This window comes from Osmerus mordax, chromosome 3 (assembly GCF_038355195.1).
Source record: "Osmerus mordax isolate fOsmMor3 chromosome 3, fOsmMor3.pri, whole genome shotgun sequence".
In the NCBI taxonomy this organism is placed as follows: Eukaryota; Metazoa; Chordata; class Actinopteri; order Osmeriformes; family Osmeridae; genus Osmerus; species Osmerus mordax.
In genome coordinates, this window is record NC_090052.1 from 4387572 (window position 1) to 4408212 (window position 20641).

The following is a 20641-nucleotide window of genomic DNA, read 5'->3' on the forward strand; positions in this document are numbered from 1 at the left end:
ACGCTTTCTGTCCCTCCTTCTTGTCCTCTCTCTCTTCTCTATTCCGCGCTCTATCTCTCTCTGCCCCGCCACCCCTCCCCTCTGGCCTACCCCTTTCTCTCCCACACAAACAAGCCTAGCAACACCCTTGTCAATGTTACGCTCACACTTCTCTCGCTCCGTTTTCTTCCAAAATAGTATGGTTCCAGCTGACATGAGAATTACAGGGTGTGTGACATAACTATCTAAATGAGAGCCCTACCACACATATGAACTGCATGCACAGACAGCTTCCTTAACCACCACTAATTCAGACTTACAAAGCAGGGTTTGCTATAAAAAAAAAAGACCTGTTTAACCACATGTTAAATGTTGTGTTGGATGTATTTAGACATATTCAAGTAAAGCACACAAACAGAAATGGAGAGTGAAGACCAAGATAGCCACAGACCGTGAGCAAACGCTTTCACTCTTTGATTGTGTCGACTTCCTGTTAAGGAATGCATGTAGTTAAATGCACTCAGAGTACTATTAAACTTGAGGGTTGCTAACCCCGAAAAATGCTTTATAAGTGTGTGTGTGTGTGTGTGTGTGCATGTGTGATCTTTGTGTATGTGTGGGAGTGTGGGAGTGTGTGTGTGTGTGTATTTAAGATTCCAGACATAGAGATGGCTCCCAAGGGTCGTGACCCTCTGTAACAGGTCAACAGTTAGAGGTCACACCGGGGCATTTTTCACAGCTTCTGATGGCTCCACATGTCTCCCCATAAGTACTGTCTCTCGGGGGGAGGATAACAATGGAGAAGAGGACAGCATTGTCATGACAGGATATGTTTTCATTGGGTGTAAATATAGCAGTAATTCAAATGACAGAACCATTTCTAAGAATGAACAAAGACGATTCGAGTGAAACAGAGTACTCTGTTTCCAAATTTACATGAACGTTTACATACTAATAAACTTCCCGAGTATTTATTTGTTTATCTTCACCAACCGAGGATCTGTTTCCGAGAGTGCACAATGTCTCTGGCGAGTGTGTGATGTGTATGTCTATCAACACAACAGTCAGGCAAGTCTGGCTGTCCAACACACAGACATAAAGGGGCAACAGGGGATTAAAGCTTGACTCACTCATGACTCAAACCGACTGAGAGTCTCTTCTACTGCATGATCATGACCATATGGTTCACTGTGGTTTCCCTGACCCTGATCAACTCTCTGTTTCTCCTCTTATCATCTCATCTTAGACTCATGCTAGTTGGTACTGAACCCTAGTATCTGTTCTGTGAATGGGTATCAAACTTCTCACACCTAACCCCATCTGCGAACACTCCTTCCAATGAACTCCTTCTCCATTCCAATGAACAGTGTTCAGGGGAAATGCTGGGACCTTACATTACATTCTGTTCAGAAACTGGGTGTAGGTTCAGGTGGTCTAGAAATGATCACGACATCCATCATTTTATGATTTATGACAGGAGTAAGCCTAAATTTCCTTGCAAAACGAGTCCAGCAGAACCAGCGGAAAATGATGGGAGTGGAAGGTTTCACAGGATACCTTGAGGGCCTGATATGGCCGAGGCTCATCACTCATGTTCTCTGGAACCTGGGATCCCGGAGGAACACAGGCTATATTTAGACTTTGTCGTAAAAACAGTGTGCTACAGACTGTGTAAGTGTTCCAGTGTGTGTGTGTGTTAAGTGTTTCAGTGTGTGGCTCTGCTTGAGGGTCTGTATGTGTGCGTGTGTGTGTGTGTGTGTATGCGAGTGTCTCTGTGTGTGTCTGTTCAAAGACAGCTTCCTGTAACCCAGAAGAGGTTGTGGGTCGCCATAACAATAGACCATTGTCTCCGGGGCCAATCCCAGCTTCCTGACGGGTCAGAATTCACGGAAACCAGGGGTACAGTCCAAACAAAAACAACGGTCTGTGTCTGAGCTCCTCGCTGCACCTCTTAACAAGACCCCTCCGCACACATCCTCCTCACCACAGACAGACACACAGGCAGGCACACCCCCACCGCCCCAGGAGTCGAACCAAACCCTCCTGAAAAGGGCCTCGTTCCCTGGCATGAGGCACTTGGATGCCAACCCTTGGAGGACAAAGGAACATGTCTGTGGAAGACTTGTCTGTGGAAGACTTCCTGTCAGACGTTTTCGAACGTGTGCCAACGATGAACTGTCTCTGCTTCACCATCTCCCCACTCTACACCCTATTTGTCCACACGTTGTCACTTGTGTGTTGAAGGGTGTGTGTGAACGTTGCAGCAGTGGTAGCCCAGCTTACTGTGACCTGAGGACCCTGCTGACAGGGCAGGGAAACCCCCTCTCTGGATCTGATCAGACACTGCCGCCTCCGCCATACCACGGGCTGCCTCCCAGAATCACACAAGCACACACACACACCAATCCTGGCTGTCCCTACCCTTGCGTTCCAGGAGCACATCTGGATTTCATGAGACCCATGGACTCCAGCCCTGCTCTCCTAATGCACTTCAAATGGCAGCATGCTTGGCAAGCTAACACCCGCCCCGTGATACAAGCCACACCGCCTCCCCTGCCCCGCGATACACGCCACACCGCCTCCCCCGCCCCGTGATACACACCACACCGCCTCCCCTGCCCCGTGATACACACCACACCGCCTCCCCCGCCCCACGATACACACCACACCGCCTCCCCTGCCCCGTGATACACACCACACCGCCTCCCCTGCCCCGTGATACACACCACACCGCCTCCCCCGCCCCACGATACACACCACACCGCCTCCCCAGACCAACAATTACATAAATATTTACTTTAATGGGGGAAAATGACACGCAGAGAATGGCAAGAGGGGAGAGACATAAATCAACTGTTTGCTTCCTACAAACGGCAGTTTTTCCATGTCCACCTTGCACAGGGGTTCACAATGACTGTAAATTGTTGCTGTTAACTTACTTTTGTTGCTACTAAAAAGACCTTGAAAAGGGTTGTAGAGATTGAGAAAGGGTACTGTGCGTAAAGTGTGAACAGACACCCACAGCGCCCCGGCCCCTCTGCTGGTGTTGGCTCATGCAGCCTTCTGCTGCACATTCCTGCTGTTATTTAGTTTGGCTTGCTGAGGGCATGGTCAATGCAAATGCCACTAGAAGCTATTTTCATAGCGGCAAACACACAACAGTGATTCATCCTGACTGAGGGATGTGGTTGTGGGGGTTTAGATTCATGACTAGTGGTCAGCCCTTAGGATTGATAGGTTCTCACAAAGCCTAGATTCAGCACTATTATCCAGCGCTGTGACCTGATGGATGTTAGATGGAGTAATGACATTGCAGTAGCTTTGTGTTCACGTTTTTATCTTTTGTGTGTGTGCGTTTCCAATCTTGAGTGAGATTGAGTGTCCATTGGTCACAGTCTCACAACATGTTTGGGTGACCAGGGAGTCAGTCAGAAGTGACTGCTCAGCTACATTTAGGAAAACCGCTTTTGGAAAATCATAATTTGCAGTCAGAGCAGCAGATAAATGGAACTCAATTGCCACCCATATCAGACAAAGTTTCAGTATTTTTAAAACAACACTTAACACATGGCTCAGTTGGCCTGCAGTTGTCTTGTGCATGGCCCCTGTTAAATAACCTGAGAAACCAAACTAACTGAAGGATCTTTCTGGCCCTTGGCGATCGTATGGGTTGGAAAGCATGCAAGAGTTAAAGGGTTCTTGGCATACTGTACAAACTGTGTGAAAGTCATTTCCTGAAGAGAAATTCTTTTTCTGTATGAGAGACTTCTCATCCTGTTTTACTAGCCCTCCTTCCTCTTCTCCTCCCACTCTTCTCCTCCTCTCATGCACACCCCCCTCCTTCCCTTTTCATCTACCGCTCCCCACCATCCCTCAGTGGATTCTTTTAATGGATGTCTCTTCATCGTTCTTGAGACTCCGTCATCTTTTGCTTTCTTCCATCTCATCTCTCATCTGTGGCTATGTGGTATTTTTTCACGACTGGTACCCCTCTGTGTCCAGGTGGTACCTAGGTGGCATACTTACTAGTTTTCCTTTGATTTGAAATCCCCTTCTTGTCTCTCTGTCCAGTGTGGTTCACTGTTTGGCTCCCTCTTTCTGTATCGTCTCCTCCACACACATCAGCATAAACACACAAATACTGACCTGGCCCTGTTTTGTATCCTCCAGGCCCATCTGAGAGAGCCAATCTTCTCAGAAGAACATCCACATCAGACTGGGGTCATTAAAGCCTCTTTGTGATGGACAGACATACTTAGCCCTGTGTACATTCCCATCTGTGGGTGTGTGGGTGTTTGGGTTTGCAGTAGAATCCTGCAATAATAAGCACTTGTGATTGTTCCCAGGCCAGAGTGTGTGCGAGTGTGTGTGTTTGTGTGTGAAACAGAGAAAAAAGAGTGACAGCATGCATGCTTTCATTCAGTGTTTGTTACTGTTTGTGTGTCCTGTCAGCCTGTGTGTGTGTGTGTGTGTGTGAAGAGGGTTCCCAGCGTGTGGATGACAGATCCCATTCTGAACCCTGGTGCTTCTGGTGTGAGGAGGGCCTGCGGTTCCCAGGCTGTCTCTGCTGTCTCGGGACCAGGGTGTCAGATGATAGCCCTCTTAGCTCATTTGTCACCCGCCATCTCTTCCCATCCTTCTGGATCCACATTTAAACATGTGAAGGCTCACAGCTGAAATGTGACAGACATTTTTTCATCCGTTGCCAGGTTCTTAGTCCTGTTCGTTACAATGTCTTGTTTCATGCATTCTAAAAACACGTCACCACAGATTGTCCTGTAAGTAACAGACACATGCCCATGTGCACACAGAAACATATACAGACATACAGACACACATTAACAAACTCCCTCTCTCCTTTCCAGGCTCATTCCCAAAGTCGTAAACCAACCCTTTAAAAAGAAGAGTCTAAAAGCATGTGATCTTTTAAGTGCTCCCAAAGGACCCATCAGTATTCTCCCATTCCCTCAATCACCTCTTCATCTTACACAGGAAACGACACATTGATCCCTATCACTTTATTGAGCATGGCATCCTAGTCCAAACAGCTTTTGTGTGTGGATGTACATGCAAGTGTGTGTGCGTGTGTGTGTGCCAACTGAGCATGGAGAGCACCCTTCATTAGTACCCAGTCACCACGCTCTGAGGATAAACCAATGGGCCTCAACATCACAAAGTGTCAACATCAGAGCGAACAGAAGGAGCAGACAGACGAGTGGAAAATGACTAAACAAGGAGAGGGAAAGAGAGAGACTCTGAGAGAGACTTTTATTGTTGCTCCGGCTTAGAAATGTAATTTTTCCATCAATGGCACTGAAATCAAAATGGCTACCAGACGATCACACGAAACAAGCAGAGAGACTCTCGAGACTCTCGTCCCAATGGCGGTTGTTTCGCGTTGTGTGCAGTGACCTGTGGTCGTTGGTGGCGGTCTTTAAGTGGTTGATTGGATTGGTCTGCTGCCTGCTTTATGACTGAAGTGGATCATGGGAGCCCTGAGCCCATTTTGCCTGAGGATCAGGGAGGATCTGCAGACCATGGAGACGATGCACAAGATCTCTCTCACCTCACTCGCAATCCAATCTGCTGCGAGACAGGGCTAGACAGAGCTTACCAGAAGCTCTCGGTTGTGTTTGTTGAGATTGTTTTGAACCCAAGATCGACCTGTTCAACAGGTCTCAGAGAAAAGACCTACCTTCTCTCTCGCTTCCTCTCTCTCTCTCCCGCTCTTTCACTCTCTCTCACCCCCCTCTCTCTCTTTCTTTTCTCTCTTCCTCGCTCTCTCTCGCCTTCTTTCTCTTGGAGAACTCCAGTCAGCCTGTGTAGGGTCTTCCACAGTCTTCCACTATAATCCTGCACAGAGAAGCCTAGACCATGATGGTCGGTGAAAACAATGTTGGAGTGTAATATCACATTACCATGACAACACATTCATCTGGACTTTGGGAGGGGTTTGAGGTTAGAGGGTGCGCCTGCGGTTTCACTTACCCCCACCCCAGGAAGGCCTGGCAGCTGCAGGGGAGAAGGAGAAATGGAAGGAGCAGGGAGGGGAGGCGAAATGGATGGATGGATGAATGGATATAGGGAGGGTGGAATGGAAAGAACACAGAAATTCAGAAAACCTAATGTTGAAGCTGAGGTGAAGGGGGGAGACTTAAATACAGTTGGCTGGGATGTCAGTGCACAGTGGAACAGTCTCCCATGGAGGAGAACAGCAGATGTAGGAAGAGAGGTTCGGAGAGTGGAGGAGGAGGAAGAGGTTAGGAGAGGTGGGAAGAGGAGGGAGAGGTTAGGAGAGGTGGACGAGGAAGGAGAGAGGGGGGCAGGGGGTGCAGGGGAGGGATGTGACGGATGGCAGGGCCAGTGAGTCACCCACTATGAGAACTGCCAGCTCCTGTTGTCAGCAGCTGCAGAGCATCAGTCTCTCTGCCTCTGAATAGTAAGAGAGAGAGAGAGCGTGTGTGTGTGAGAGAGAGAGAGAGAGAGAGAGAGAGAGAAAGAGAAAGAGAGAGAGAGAGAGAGAGAGAGAGAGAGAGAGAGAGAGAGAGAGAGAGAGAGAGAGAGAGAGAGAGAGAGAGAGAGAGAGAGAGAGAGAGAGAGAGAGAGAGAGAGTGAGTCACCTTGATCTTGGTCCCTGTTGCATTCCGTTTTAAAAGTGTTCAAATTCTTCTTCCTATCTTCTGCATGCCTGTTTCCAGTTTAAGACTGTTTCTCTGCACACTTTATCTATTCATTTCAGTGCAGAAGCTTAGTGTATAGTATATATCTGCCTATCTTTGGCTCTTTGGAATGTATTCTAAGTCGGTCTATAGATCTGTAAATGCTTCACAGTGACCCTCTGGCCTTCCCACAGCTGATTGGCTGGTTGTTCTCTGGACTTAAAGACAGGCTGCAGGCAGGGGTCAGCAGGGGTCAAGGAGTTTCACCAGATTAGACCAATCACCAACCACTTTGGAATTTGGAAACTATTTGCTGGCACATCAAGGCTTTGTAGGAAGGACTGTTAGTGTGGAGCATTCCTGCTGGGGTTGTATCCTGTCAGTGTTCAGTCAGTCCACAACACTGCAGCCCTCTCATACCACTGCTTCACCCCCCTCTTACTCTCTAGTCTAGCCAGTATTCTGATGTAAATTAATTTCAATAGGTTGCATATGGGCAAGCAAATATGGGCATATTTTCACATTAGGCCTATTTCACATATTTCAAAAAGATTTCAAGATTTCAAAATTATATTATTATTAAACAAACTGTAACATCCAAATACATGATTTCTGCACCTGCCACATACAAATTGTCCCAAAACAAAACTTTCCTGCGTGCACGCAGGTTCTTTTACGTCTGTTGTGGCTTAATCAGTGTCTTAAGTAGTTGAGCTGGGTAAATGAGCTGAAGGTAAGCACCGCGAAACGTGTGGAGCATTTGGTTCATAACTCTGCTGACAAATGAATTTTCAGAGTTTTCACATTGCCTCATGCCAAGTCTCTACCCCGCCCCGTCGTTGACATCCTGCAAATTTGTTGAAGGCGTCGTTTCCCTTTGCTGAGTTGTCGCTTAGTTCGTCCTACTGCGGCGTCGTCCCATCAGCACCTCCCTAATCTCCATCTTCCCGCGAAACAATTCGCAGGCGCAGCACAGTACCGCTGCACTTTGGATTTCATGTGAAACTATCTTAACATCTCTCATGAGGTGGAGATGGAAATAGCTTTTTCACATCTTCTTGCAAGTATAACGTCGGAGGTGAGTTTGATCAATTTGAAAATATCCACGTGGATTTACTGAATACGCATGGAAACGTGTGCCTAACAGTTATTTTCTGTTGGAATGTTAAATCTAGTTCAATGAAGCCATGTTTGCACAGTATATGTTCCTTCGGTCTGATGGTTCACTGTGCGTCTATAGCGCATTGGATAGATCTGTGCGTAAAAGGAGAACCTTTCGGGGAGATGACGGCCTCAAATGCAAAGTAAAATGTGTCATTAGTATAAATGTATCTAGGATCGTGGAACATGGGTAGTTAATATATTATTGTTAATTAGAAGAGTTTGAAAATAACAATTGAGTTATTCGAATATAGAGTGTATGTGTAGTGTGTGCGTTTGTTTGAAAGAGTAAAGTGGGAGACAGACTGTGTTTCTATTCTGTGTCCGAAACATGCACACAGTAATGCCAGAAATATGAAATTCAATCTCCGCGGGAGAATATCTATACTGCAGCTTGGCTTGTGACTTCATGTTTTCTTTCTCTTTACCCCCTATTTTGCTTTCTGCTTTCATAAATTCTCAGCATCCCCTGGTGCATTCTTCAGAGAACCTAAAACCGCTCCACATACTCTGGCTGCATGTTCATGTTTATTACATTTAAATTTAAAATCAGTGTTAAATTACACAATAAGACGAACATATTCAACCCTGATAAGAGTCCTTTGGGCTTGTGTCTTCCTTGGGGATATATATGCAAGGGGAGGGCTGACCAGATAGTCCCCAGCATATTTAGAAATCACTGTCCTCTCTGATAACAGAATGCAGCTCTGGAATTATAAACAGTCATTAAGAATGTCCTTCTACTTGTGATATGTAGCCAATGGGGACTGAATCCCATTCCAGAGGACTACCAGACATGGTTTTTTCATTGTGAGGCATTGCAAGATTCTAAATCGCCTTACATTCATTTCTAAAACGTGAATCCGACTTACTCAGAATGCCACTTTAAATGACAAAACAGACTCACAAAATGAGCAGATCTCAATCCCAAAGGAGAAGCCATGAAACCCAGAACTTGATGGGAACTTTGGAATGGATTGGTTCCTGTGGTTTTCCAATAGAACTGCAGCACAACTGTTCTGGAGGCCAGCCAGTGTCTCCGGTCAGTAGATGTTTGAGCTCATTCATGTCTGCTGCAGGCCAGTTTATACTGATGGTAATCTTAGTGTAGTATGGAGGGAAAACGCTATCACATATAGCAACAACCTGATTTAACCTTTACGGTATGCTTACTGTTACAAGGAGTTCAGGGAACGCTGTGGTTAGATGATTTGTAAACTGGTCTTTTGTGGTCTTGAAGTGTAGGGGGAAGTTTAGTAATTTGACGGGGTTTGAAATGGCGCATTCTGTTGTAGCTGTCCATTGATGTATGCTTGATGGCAGTTTGGAGAACTGACTCTTCCCTCTTTCTGTCTTTGTTTGGGTCAGCTGGTGTTCTGTTTAAAACCTTCTGTTTGCTCTCCTGCTGTTCAGCTTTATGGATCCTTGGGTGTGTTGACAGAAGTACACTAAACACAAACAGTTCCAAACCTAGGACCAGGGGAGACACAGAGAGTAAGAGGGAGATGAGGGCGGGGGAAAGGGGCAAGAGAGAGGGAGAAGGTGTGTGTGTGTGTAAGGGGAGGGGGGGTGCTTGAGAAATAAATAGACATGCTGAAGATTGATAGTATTGTAGGTACAGTACTTGCTGTGCTGCAAGATGTTTTCCTTGAAAATAAAATCCCCTTGCCTAAAGTCATTGAACTGGTACAGCAGGCGAAGCAGAAATGAACTCTTGTCTTGAATGTTTACACCTCTTATCTTGAATGTTAGTCCACTTTGGTTCATTAGCCATCTTGAGACTAGAATGAGAGAGGCCATGGGAGAGAGGGTGGACGAGGGACGCACATTAAGAATGACAGAATCACTCACAGGACTGAATCACACAGTGGTCACTGAATGAGTCGCAGACACACACACACACACACACACACACACACACACACACACACACAAACAGACACACACACCACACCAAGGGACCTGACAGGACCTTCTCCAGCCGGCCACGTTGCAGCAGTAGTTTCTTGCCTGTGAGTTTAGCTAGATGTAGTATTTGGCCCGATGCTTTGGGTGTACTGTACCAGGCCACAGCTTGGTGGTGCAGTACTGTTAAAAGACCATGGTGCTCCGGTCCAGCGGAGGCCAGCCTCAGGGCTGACCCACTGTGGCAGCACATGTCCATGACAGGCCCAGCACCGAGCCCACTTCTGCAATTAGTGGTTCTGTGGTACCTTCTGCAATTAGTGGTTCTGTGGTACCAGATGTTCAACGAGAACAGTGAACTCACTCACTAGCAGGCCACTTACTTCCCAGACCCAGGGAAGAGAAAGGAGATGAGATATGCTGTCGAACATGTGGGTGAGAACGAGAGGCTTGAGTGGGGAGAGAGAGCCGAGTGGAGAGCGAAAGAAGAAAACCAAACACAATGTCTTTCCAATCAGACTTACAATCTTTATGTGACTGTGATAATGCAGTCCATTTTTACTGTTGATTGTTTTTTCTACAGGTACACTCTTGGACTCTTGTGGGGAGTTTCATGTTGTTCAATTGTAACTTAACTGCATGCTCTTATGGTTCTTCCCTTTGGCATTTTTTTGGTTTTCCACCATGTATGCTTCATGTTTTGGCTGCTCGCAATGTTTGGGGCTATCTCATTGTTATGATCAGTGACCTATGCTCTTTTGTAAAGTTCTCTCTTGGAAGTCGCTTTGGATAAAAGCGTCTGCTAAATGCATAAATGTAAATAATGGAGGACGACTGGCTGCTCCCCTCTAGACACACTGTTCCCCTTCCTCTTACTCTGGCCCTTCCTGTCACTCCCCGTCTCCACCTTCATCCCCCTTTCCGCCTCCTTGTCTCCCCCAAAGTCTCCATAATCTCCCACCCAATCTTCCTCACCTCCCACCCCCGTCTCCCCTCTCTCTGCTGACCACCCCTTTGACTTTCCTACTCTCAATCTTCCCTCCTCTTCCAGTCCCCTCACGGTGCCTCCCCCACGCCCCCTCCTGCTGTTTAGATGTAATCAGACATGCTGCTCTCTCTCCTGCCTCACAGCACCAGCTGCCTGTTTACGGATGTTAGCAGGTACTATTAAGAGATAAAGACCATGTTTAGCAGAGCCGCGTGCCTCTGCGGGAGTCCATAAGCAGGCCTGTTAAAGTGTATAAAGAGCCCGGAGAGAGGATTCCTGCTCTGTGATACATGGCACGCCGTTATGTACCCTGTTGAGATGAAGGAATAAGAGTTGCACACTGGGAGAAAAGGGGGAATCAATATATAAACGGAGAGAGAGGTTTTTGGAAAGGCAGGTGAAATGGGTTTCCATTCCGTGTTTAATGGCTGTGATGGAAGACAGTTGGCTCAGTGAGTTCAGATGAACTGTAGTTCCAGTAACCTTTTGTTAGTAGTGTTCCAGCCTACAGGAGTTCATCTCCGACACGGACACTGTCACGCTACTGTCCCCCTTGCCTAATCGCCTTCTGAATTGAATTGCAGCTAATCGTTAATGAGCTGAGGGATCAGCACACAGGCGCCGGACAGCAAACAAAAACCCCTCCTCCCTCCTCACTTCCTTCCTCCCTTCCTCCCCTCTACCCTTCCTCCCTCCTTCCATCCTCCCCTCCTCCCTCCTCACTCCCCTCCTCCCTTCTCCCTCCTTCCATCCTCCCTTCCTCCCGTCCTCCCTCCTCCTGTTCCACCTTTTTCTTCAGCCCACTCTTCTGCTATCCCTCCTCCTCCCCTCCACACTTCCTCAACTCCCTTATTTCACATTTTTCACCCTATGCCATCCTATTACATTCTGCCATCCTCTGTCTTCGTTTCACTAACCATCCTTACTTCCTGTCCCATCCCTGCGTCCCGTCCTTCCATCCCATCCCTTTATTCCTCTGTCTCAAACCTGTTGCTGTAATGTGGGTTGGGGTAACAATGTGGCCTTGCGACATTTGCCTAAATTGGGATTCATTATAATTATCCTGTGGAGCGCACAGGGTACAAGAGGCAGCTACCCAGAACCAGGGCGGGGAGAGGAGCAGGGTGGGGGTGTGGGTGGTGGGGGGGAGACGCAAAATGTGTGTGACCGGGAAGCCTCCCCATGCAACAGGAAAGGGGGGGTAACTCGGCCGGCCAGTCACTCTGACAGCCAGTGACACTAATCTTCTGAGCACTGACACTGAGCAGCAGCCAGGCCAGGCCATGTTGGGCTTAGCTGCAGGTGCTCACTGCCTATGCAGACCGGGGAGGGAGGCGGGCAGCCGAGGACATCGATAAACCTGCCCCAGCAGTAACTGGAGAAACGAGTGATGTGAGAAGCTGTTGATGGTGAACTGAGAGAAGTAACGACCAAAGAGAGAAGGGAGGTTTTGTCCGCATCGTCAGTTAAGGGATGTGTGACAAATCAGGCTGTTAAAACTTGTTGGAATGGAGCAAATCCATACAAGACTGGCACTGACAAAGAAAGGCCCCCTGTAACTTGTGGTGATTTTTCATTGCGTTACCAGACTTCAGCTCACAAACAAAAGCAGTTGGCTGTTGCAACAGACCTCTCAGCCAAAGCAAGCCAAGTGTAAAGGCGAACATTCCCAAAATATGTCAATCTTGACGTCTAGCAGCCTGACACATTTATGTGACCCTGATCGTTACTGGTGCTTTGTGTGCAGCTGAGCGTGTAACTCTCTGTGTCTCCCTCTGTCCACCCCTCTCCCAGCTCCCTGACGTGATCTGACTGGAAAGCGGGGGACCCATCTTCCTGGATGTTCGGGCGCTAAGTGGATTGAAGACGGCAGAGAGCAAGGGATGAAGGAGGAGGGAAGACAGAAGGAGGGATTAGCAGCTAATCCAGCGTACGGCCAATCCTAGAGGAGCCTTTTTGCGCCCTAGTGAGGCGCAGACAAAACAGCCGCCTGGATTACGCCACTCTGCTTTATTGTCTTCTTAAGAAAAGCCTTTTTTGGGGGGGGGGGCGGTGTTTGTTTTCTCTGTCTCTGGGTGCCGGGTGTCCCTTGGAGGGGCTGTGTAGCCCAGGATCAAGAGCAGCAGGCCTGAGGAGAGGCGAGGGCAACGGCAGGACATCCCACACACGGATAAACGTCTTTAGCAGGAGGCGACAAAACCTAGAGTGGACCCCCTGCCCCGACAGCCTGCTACAAAGACAGAGAAGTGCAGACCTTTCTTTTGGATATCACTACTCTGTGTATGGGTGATACTTGATATGAAGGACTAACTCGGATCAAGCAGCAGGTTGGAGATACCTTCTTTGTTGTTTGTCTGATGGACAGTAGATTACAGTGGCGCATGAGGTGAGATAAAGCAGCAAGATTACAAGGCAGTTTCCTGAGGGACTTATTTAAAAGGTCAATACTTTTTGGAACCAGAAACCTTGGTTGATTACCAGAAGGATCAGAGGGGTGACTTTGGCGATGCATGTGCTTCAGAAGGAGTTCAGAATGAGTATGTCTTTCTGTTTTACGGTGCTGCACTGAAGGTTGGATGCTGATGTCCAGACAGATAGCTCTGAAAGGCAGACCCCACACATCAGGAGGAATACAGCTGCTGATTGTAGGACTGTGTGCTTCTTGACCCTGGTGGTGAGTAGTGAAAGCACTAGGAGAGAATCAGGTGGGAATAAAAGGTGTTTTGAAAGCGAGTTAATCCAATTACTCTCGTTATTTATAAACACCTCCCAGGAAGTGTGTTAGACAGGCAGGTCACAGGGAGGCACATAGCTTAAACACAGCCCGCTCAATATCTATCACTCACCTCAACTGATATCTACAGTACACTCTGCCAAGGCCTGCAGGAATTTTTACTAGGTTAGGAAAAAGCGGAAATATTTATTCTGGTTTTACGAGGATCTCGTAAACGCTCTGGAGAAGTGATTAGCGTCTAGACTGGTAGGACCTCTGTTAACTGTTTGTAAACATGAGCTTGGATGGTTGGTATAGATCCTGGGGTTACCTGGTGAGACAGCTGGTCTTCCAGTCTGCATAGAAAGACCCCCTTGTGTCCTGCATTCTTCCCAGCCTTTGAGTTGATTCTGAGAAGGAAGAAATACGCCTAAGAAATAAGCCTAAAAGCTTTCCGTAAAATGTTATTCCGGAAGGTTAAGTTATCTTTAGGTTACTAAAGAGGCAGGACACATTTAAGTGGGGTAGTTTGGTATGTTTTTTAGGACTGAGATTGTTTTAGCTGGAATTATTCACAGGTAGGAGAGCCTGCCAGCAGGGAAATGCATGATTGTGTTGTTGTTGCTCACAAGCAGAACGCCAAAACAGGCTAACGACTAGGCTCCAATCCAAACCTTGAAGATAAAATCAAGCTGAATGACTTTTTCTTGCGGAATGTTTATATTTTCTCCTGTCTTTCCAGTCTCTGACACAGACTGGGTGTATTCTCTAGGTCACTGAGTAGGGCTAAAAAGTATATAGTTTGAGGCTGAAAACTGGACGTGTATTTCTGAACATTCACAAACCCAGATCTGAAAACAGCTCAGTGGATCCCCAGCTCTTGAACCACAGAAGCCCGCGGTCAGCAGTGCCGACCTTGGAATGTGTCATATCTCCTCTTTTTTCTCCTCACTCTGTTGTGAATGAGGACACAATCTTTGTAAAGTTGAGTGGTCATTCTGGAGAAAAACAAACAACTTGGAAAGAGAGAGAGAGAGAGAGAGCGGAATCCATTTTGAATATTGACTGACTTTACATACTGCCATCCTTCACCACCAAAACGTGTGGAACATCCAGAAGGGGAACTGCAGCCCAACTCTGTATGAATGGTTGGCACTTGTCGTGTGGAGAATGGATTCTACACACATTCTCAGCACATAAAACAATCCAAGATCTGTATTCTCTGTCCTAGGAATCCCAGCCCTTTTAAAGTGACTTTTTATCCCCCAACGCTTTGTCAGTGGACCTTTCACTGGAAATCAAACCTGATTTGAATTGAAGGGAAATTGGGCTTATTATTGTTGAGGACAACATGAGTCTGGGCAAAATGCCAGGAATCAAGGGCCTGGTCTCTGGCTCTCAGGGGAAGCGTCGCTTTAAGAGCGACCTCTCAGTCGACATGATCAGCCCTCCTCTCGGCGACTTCCGTCACACCATGCATGTGGGCCGCGGCGGAGACGTGTTTGGAGACACCTCCTTCCTTAGCAACCATGGTGGCAACGGGGAGACGGGAGATCCCGATTCGCCCACCAGCGGCTCCAAGACCACCCGTTTCTTGTCGCGCACCTTGCGACACGTTCGCAAGACCCCAGCGCCACGTCCAAGAGGCGGTTCCCGTGACCTTTCACCCCCACCACCACCCGTCTCACCTATCATCAAAAACGCCATCTCGCTGCCCCAGCTGAATGTGGACTTTCCCAATGGCCGACTGCAGAGGGTGCTGTTCCCCAGCTCCGCCAGCTCCCCGGGGGACTCCTGCTGCTATGGTAAGATATGCTGACTAACAGGGCCACGCAAGGGGTCAACGTACTGAAACAAATAATAGAATATAACATAATCAAAGTGTCTACTAGTGAAGCAGCTTTCAAGAAGACTCAATCGAGACAGAATCAAAGGCCGGCAGAGATCAAAAGGTTTCAAAAAGTGACAAAAAGTATTCCCCCCCCCCCCCCCCCCCCCCCCCCAGACCAGCCCACCAGAACCGGCCCCCGTATACGCCACCAGCTGCCTGTAATGCATGCAGTCTGTTTGATGTGATGCTAGTTCGGGAGTTTGATACTTAAAGGCCAACTTTTTTGGCCTTTATTTGAGCGCAAAATAGTTTTTTGAGCTTTGTGTAACATAAAAATTGCAGTTTTTTAATTGGTAAAACCTTGTCTAGTGAAAGTTATGTATTTTTTTCTCTTTATTTTTCAGCCCCACCCTTACGTTTCTTATCCTGGTTTTCCATCGTTATTCTTCTCCCGGTGTTTCCGATGGCCTGTCCGCTACTGCGGGGCTATTCCGCGGTGGTGGATTTTTAAGTCATATCATTTTAAATTCTTGTGCTGTCAGGGGGTGCTGCAGCACCCTCAGCACTAGTTCCCGCAGCCATACATAAATGTATTTATTTATTTAAACAAGTTTGAAGCTCATCGTAGCCTACCCGATGTTTCTGGTTGGACGTGGACCTCTGTTGACTTGTCTGGCTCTGGCACACGCGTTCTTTGAATGCCTTTCTGAAGACAGGCTAACATAATTACTTACAAACGAGCGTCGTTTAGTTTCTAGGTTTGAAAGCAGCAGTGAAAAATCTGTTTTACTCAGGCATCAGCTGATGCTGTCCAGATAACTTTTTCGAATCTAGCGTACCGGCACGCAAGAAAAGGTGCCGGTACGCAAGAAAAGGTGCCGGTACGCTTAAGAGTAAACTGTAGAGGTTCCGGTACTGCGTAACGGTGAGTACCGGCCCATGGAGCACTGGTAACAACGTATTGTAAATGGTCAGTAGCCTATCGATTAAGGTACTCGAAAGCAGGTACACTGTCTGCTTCATTTGAGGTTGATAGGCTAAGCATTCTGTAGCAAATAATAACAATAAACCCACTATTTATTGATTAAAACTACTTCAGCATAATAATGCACTTAAAATACAAACGTGAGCAAAGGCAGCAATCGCTATCGAATCAACAGACATGTGCAATTTAGCTAGCCCGGGGAAGAATACAAACAACGAAAATCACCAGTTAACTTAATTTAAATTAGCAAGAACTATAGACTAATACAATAACAGGCTTAAATGAACTGACAACATAAGTTATACGATTTACAGTTTTCAAGGACGCACACACGCAATCTCAACCACGGTGTGAAGCGCGTGTCCATTCTCCGACATGCACTCTAACAATCACTGCTGATAGACGGCCTACAATTTTGTACAGCCCTATTTATGATACAGTGGCGGCAAAAATTTAGCCGTGGCGGGCCGCAAAATCAACATAGAGGAAACACTGTGCGTTCATGTGTAAAAGAACCACGCTCCAAAACCAACTAAGAAGCTGTGTGTACCTACCCATGTTAACTCAACATGTAGATATGCAGACCTCCTGGTTCACTAGTCGTTCAATGTTGTTCTAAACTGATAACATATCAGTCATTTACACCAGTCAGTGATGATAGATAATGCTTTTGTTTCAGCTACAGTATGGAAACCATTGGATCATGTACATTCAGAGATTAAGCTTCCTTGATCACCATTATTTATCTTTAATTTAAATCTGAATTGTGACTGCCTGAACCCCGCTCCCCAGCCCACCATTAATCCACACAGTCCACAAACCTTTTACCTCATCCCTTTAAGACATCTGACAGACTATCTTTTCGTGAGTCATCTGGAATCACCTAGGTGACACCTGTGGAAAGTTAAAGCTAAACACAAACACACACAGCTGGTGGGCGGAGAGAAACCGAGAGGGCATTTCCTGTCATCCCTGGTGTATGTGCTGCTTGGCTGCACCACATAAACACCCCATTCATTATACCCTCTCCAATCACTGCTTATACAAAAACTGTGCGTGTGTGTTAGAAGAGGAGGTCCATAGCACAGTACAGCATGTGGGACGTCTGGAATTTCCCCAGTCTCCGGCAACGTTACCCAACATACAAGGAATTTATCCAAGCACAAAGCACCAAGAAAAGTTACATAGAGTCAGTCCGTGTACTGTTCAACATGATCTTCATCTACCTGACATAGCAGATTCATAGTTCATATTTATAATCATGTTACATTTTCCTGTTTCTCCAGTCATTATCCGCTCTTTATTTCACATTGATATCTCCATGACTCTCTCCCATCTCCACTTCCAGTCATTCTCTCTTCTATGGCTCTCTAGCTAGCAGTGGCCCTTAACTGCTCACTCGGCAAAAAACTGAGCCCCCCCCCCCCCCTCCAGGGAGCATTCAGAGACAGTGAAGTCATGGCACTGTGGAATGTGTGTGGGTTGGGCTGGGGCCCCAACTACCGAACACCTTCAGTGAGGCTGCTTGGTTGTGTACTGCCACCTTCTGGCCAAGGCACCAAACTGCAAGGAGGGCATGATTGGTCTGCTCTTAGATTGTTTTTATCGCTGGGAATTCAGTGGCTTTTAAATGTATTGTACACATTATCAACCTTGTTTCATGAGGTAGACTTTTATCAGAGTAATCACAATGATGAACATGCCCCCCTCCCTGGTCTATGCCCCCTCCCTCTCTCCTTGTCTCTCCTGCAGGTCTGCAGTCTGGTTTCGTCACGCTCCCCCGTCTCTCCCGCCTGGACAGACAGCTGGACGACGGAGACAACCACCGTGGCTCCCTCACGGAAAACGGGGACTTCTTGATGACGCGCTCTGACTCCTTCACCTCCTTCACCTCCTTCACCGTCGACCTGGGCCCCTCCCTCATGAGCGAGGTGCTGGGCTTGATTGACAGTCCCAGCGGCCTGCAGATGACCAGTAACAGTTGGCTGCAGGAGGACAAAGAGGAGGAAGAAGAGGAGGAGGAGCGGAGCTCGGTGTTTGAGCTGGCGGTGGAGAGCCCCACACTGAGTTCCCCCAACCCCTCCATGGGGAGCACGCCGGTCAGGGCGCACCCCAACCACAGGGGGCACTCATGCAGCTCGGAGTGGACGGAGCACGAGGAGGACGACGGGTCTCTCAAGACGCCAGACGCGTCCATGGGGTCGCCGGTACGGGCGGAGCCCACCATGGAGGCAGAGAGGTTCCAGAGGGCGGCGGACGTGCTGGCGCGTCACTATGGGGGCGGGTCCTTCTCCAGGGGGAGGAGTCCCAGTGAGGAGGGCTGCGGGTCTGATTCAACGTCCTCTGCGTCTTCACTGCACGGCCACAAGGCTCCGTACGCCTTCCCTGATGAGGAGGAGGAGATTAAAGTATAAATGTCAATGTTATATGTTTAACAGCAGTAAGGAAACCTTTCACTTTTGTATTCACACTACAAGAAGACTGTTGAACCTTGACACATTTTATAACAATCGTGAAGAAGTCTACTTTTTTATTATTAATTATGATTATTTTTTTTTTGTGATCTGCATAACTGTTTTATTACCCCAAATACCATCAAAAAACAGGCTGACCTTGAATCCTCAAATCCTAATGGATGTGGAAAACCTTGTTGCACAAGAATAACATTTTGAGAAGTGTTTCTAAACTAAGAACCACGCAAAGTGGGCTAGCCCAGACCAACATGACACAAAATTGACAAAATCTATATAAATGTATTGTAAAATGACAATAAACTAACCCCATTAATAATCTGAATTTTTTTAATATTTTTTTACCAACATTGCAGACTCTCATATGAAGAATAAAGTTGAAGGAAGAATATTGTGCATGAAGTATGTGAAGGAAGAATATTGTTATCTAAATGTGAAAAAAATCCCTATCTCTTCGACAAGGAATTAAAAGGGAAGTCAATGTATCTGAATCAAAATTGTAAAAACGTCAAAAGACAACATAGAATGATGTAGTAGCTGTTCTTTAGATTTTAATTTAAGTAGACCTGACAGTACACTTGTGATTTTTCATTTTGAGTTCCTGGACCACAACATCCAAGGTCAACAGTTCATACAGCTTCGTCTTCTCAACAAAAAAACATACCGTACATAGGGAAAGATGGTAAGGTTTACCCTGAACCATAATAAACCTGTACAGTACATTAACCTCTGTATACCCATCCATAGTTGTATAGGTATAATTCTGATAGGGATGGCCTCAAGCATAGGCTATATATATTTTTCAGTGTTACTATGTCCATTTGTATGTTATGTGGATTGAGTAGGTCTATGTATATATTCTATGTGGAAGCAGACATTGTTTTGTAAAGTTTGAATGTATCATAGGACTGTTGAAGGAAATCAAATCATTGTATATTAATGTTTTTAAACATATAGGACCACAAGTATACTGACCTGATGTATATGTAACGTACACATGTGAATACTGTATGTGGAGCATTTACACATAATAGCAGTTGTATTCCCAACATAGCATACCCATTTAATTAAATAATGTTTTCATAAGAATGTATTTGTTATGAATGACAATACAATTTAAATCATAGATTTCCCATTATTTAGCAGACTTGGTTCAGGCCTAGAAAGAGGAGAAACTAATTGAGGGGTTCTTTGTGTCTGATTCTTTGCTTAAATTACAGAGACTAACCTGATGAGGTAACCAGGGGGGGGTGCTGTGTTAAACATTTAATAGACAATTCCCCAAATACGTCCACTATTGCAAACATTTATCATATTCCAAAGTTATGTGATATTTGTGGTAACCTTCAGAGCGTTGCACAGCCACAGCTCCCAGGTAGGTCTACCTCGTTAATGGAGGGGCAGGCAGGAGAGAACCCAAAAAGACATAAAAGATGCTGTGTACACACATTCAGTGCATAACAGCACACAACTGTACAGTACAAGTAAAATAATAACCAACATAATTATTACAAAATCAAATAGGAGGCTACCTGCACGAGTCTGAGATGCACAATAACACGTGTCAGACTGCATGAGCACAGGGTAACATGTTTAGCATAGGCTACAATACAGTATATTTGCAACACCAATATTTTACTAATCTTTTGCAGACATAACAGCACGGTTTTACATTTCCACAGTTTGTATTATCATAACCACAGAAGGACAACATACCTTGCTAACACCGGAGGGGCAGGCAAGAGAGAACAATAGGAAGGTAGAGTAACACAGATGGAACAAACCAAAATAAACAAAACTTTTACAATGAAGTTTTTGCACACCAAAAACATTAGCTAGGCAGCTGTCATTAAATACAAAGCACACACTGAATTTGTGTTTTTATTGCCAAAATATCAACGTCACCTTTTGACCTGTCCTATTTGAACTGATGTGCAGTTTCGTGAATA

General features: G+C 46.4%; 1 protein-coding gene across 1 annotated transcript; it reads left to right on the forward strand.

Annotated features, from left to right (window-relative positions):
• The first annotated feature begins 12800 nt into the window (after positions 1-12800).
• Positions 12801-19781, forward strand: cdc42ep1b (CDC42 effector protein (Rho GTPase binding) 1b). Its single transcript, XM_067233304.1, has 2 exons — positions 12801-15210; positions 17974-19781. Exons 1-2 carry the CDS (start codon positions 14757-14759, stop codon positions 18633-18635), a joined length of 1116 nt encoding a protein of 371 aa, XP_067089405.1. The 5' UTR covers positions 12801-14756; the 3' UTR covers positions 18636-19781.
• Positions 19782-20641: the final 860 nt, after the last annotated feature.

What these genes read in the sequence shown, in the direction of transcription:
- cdc42ep1b (XM_067233304.1), top strand. Translation starts at nt 14,757, where the DNA reads ATGAGTCTGGGCAAAATGCCAGGAATCAAGGGCCTGGTCTCTGGCTCT. An exon ending in GGGGGACTCCTGCTGCTATG is followed by an intron (nt 15,211 to 17,973) that starts GTAAGATATGCT and finishes TCTCTCCTGCAG; the next exon opens with GTCTGCAGTCTGGTTTCGTC.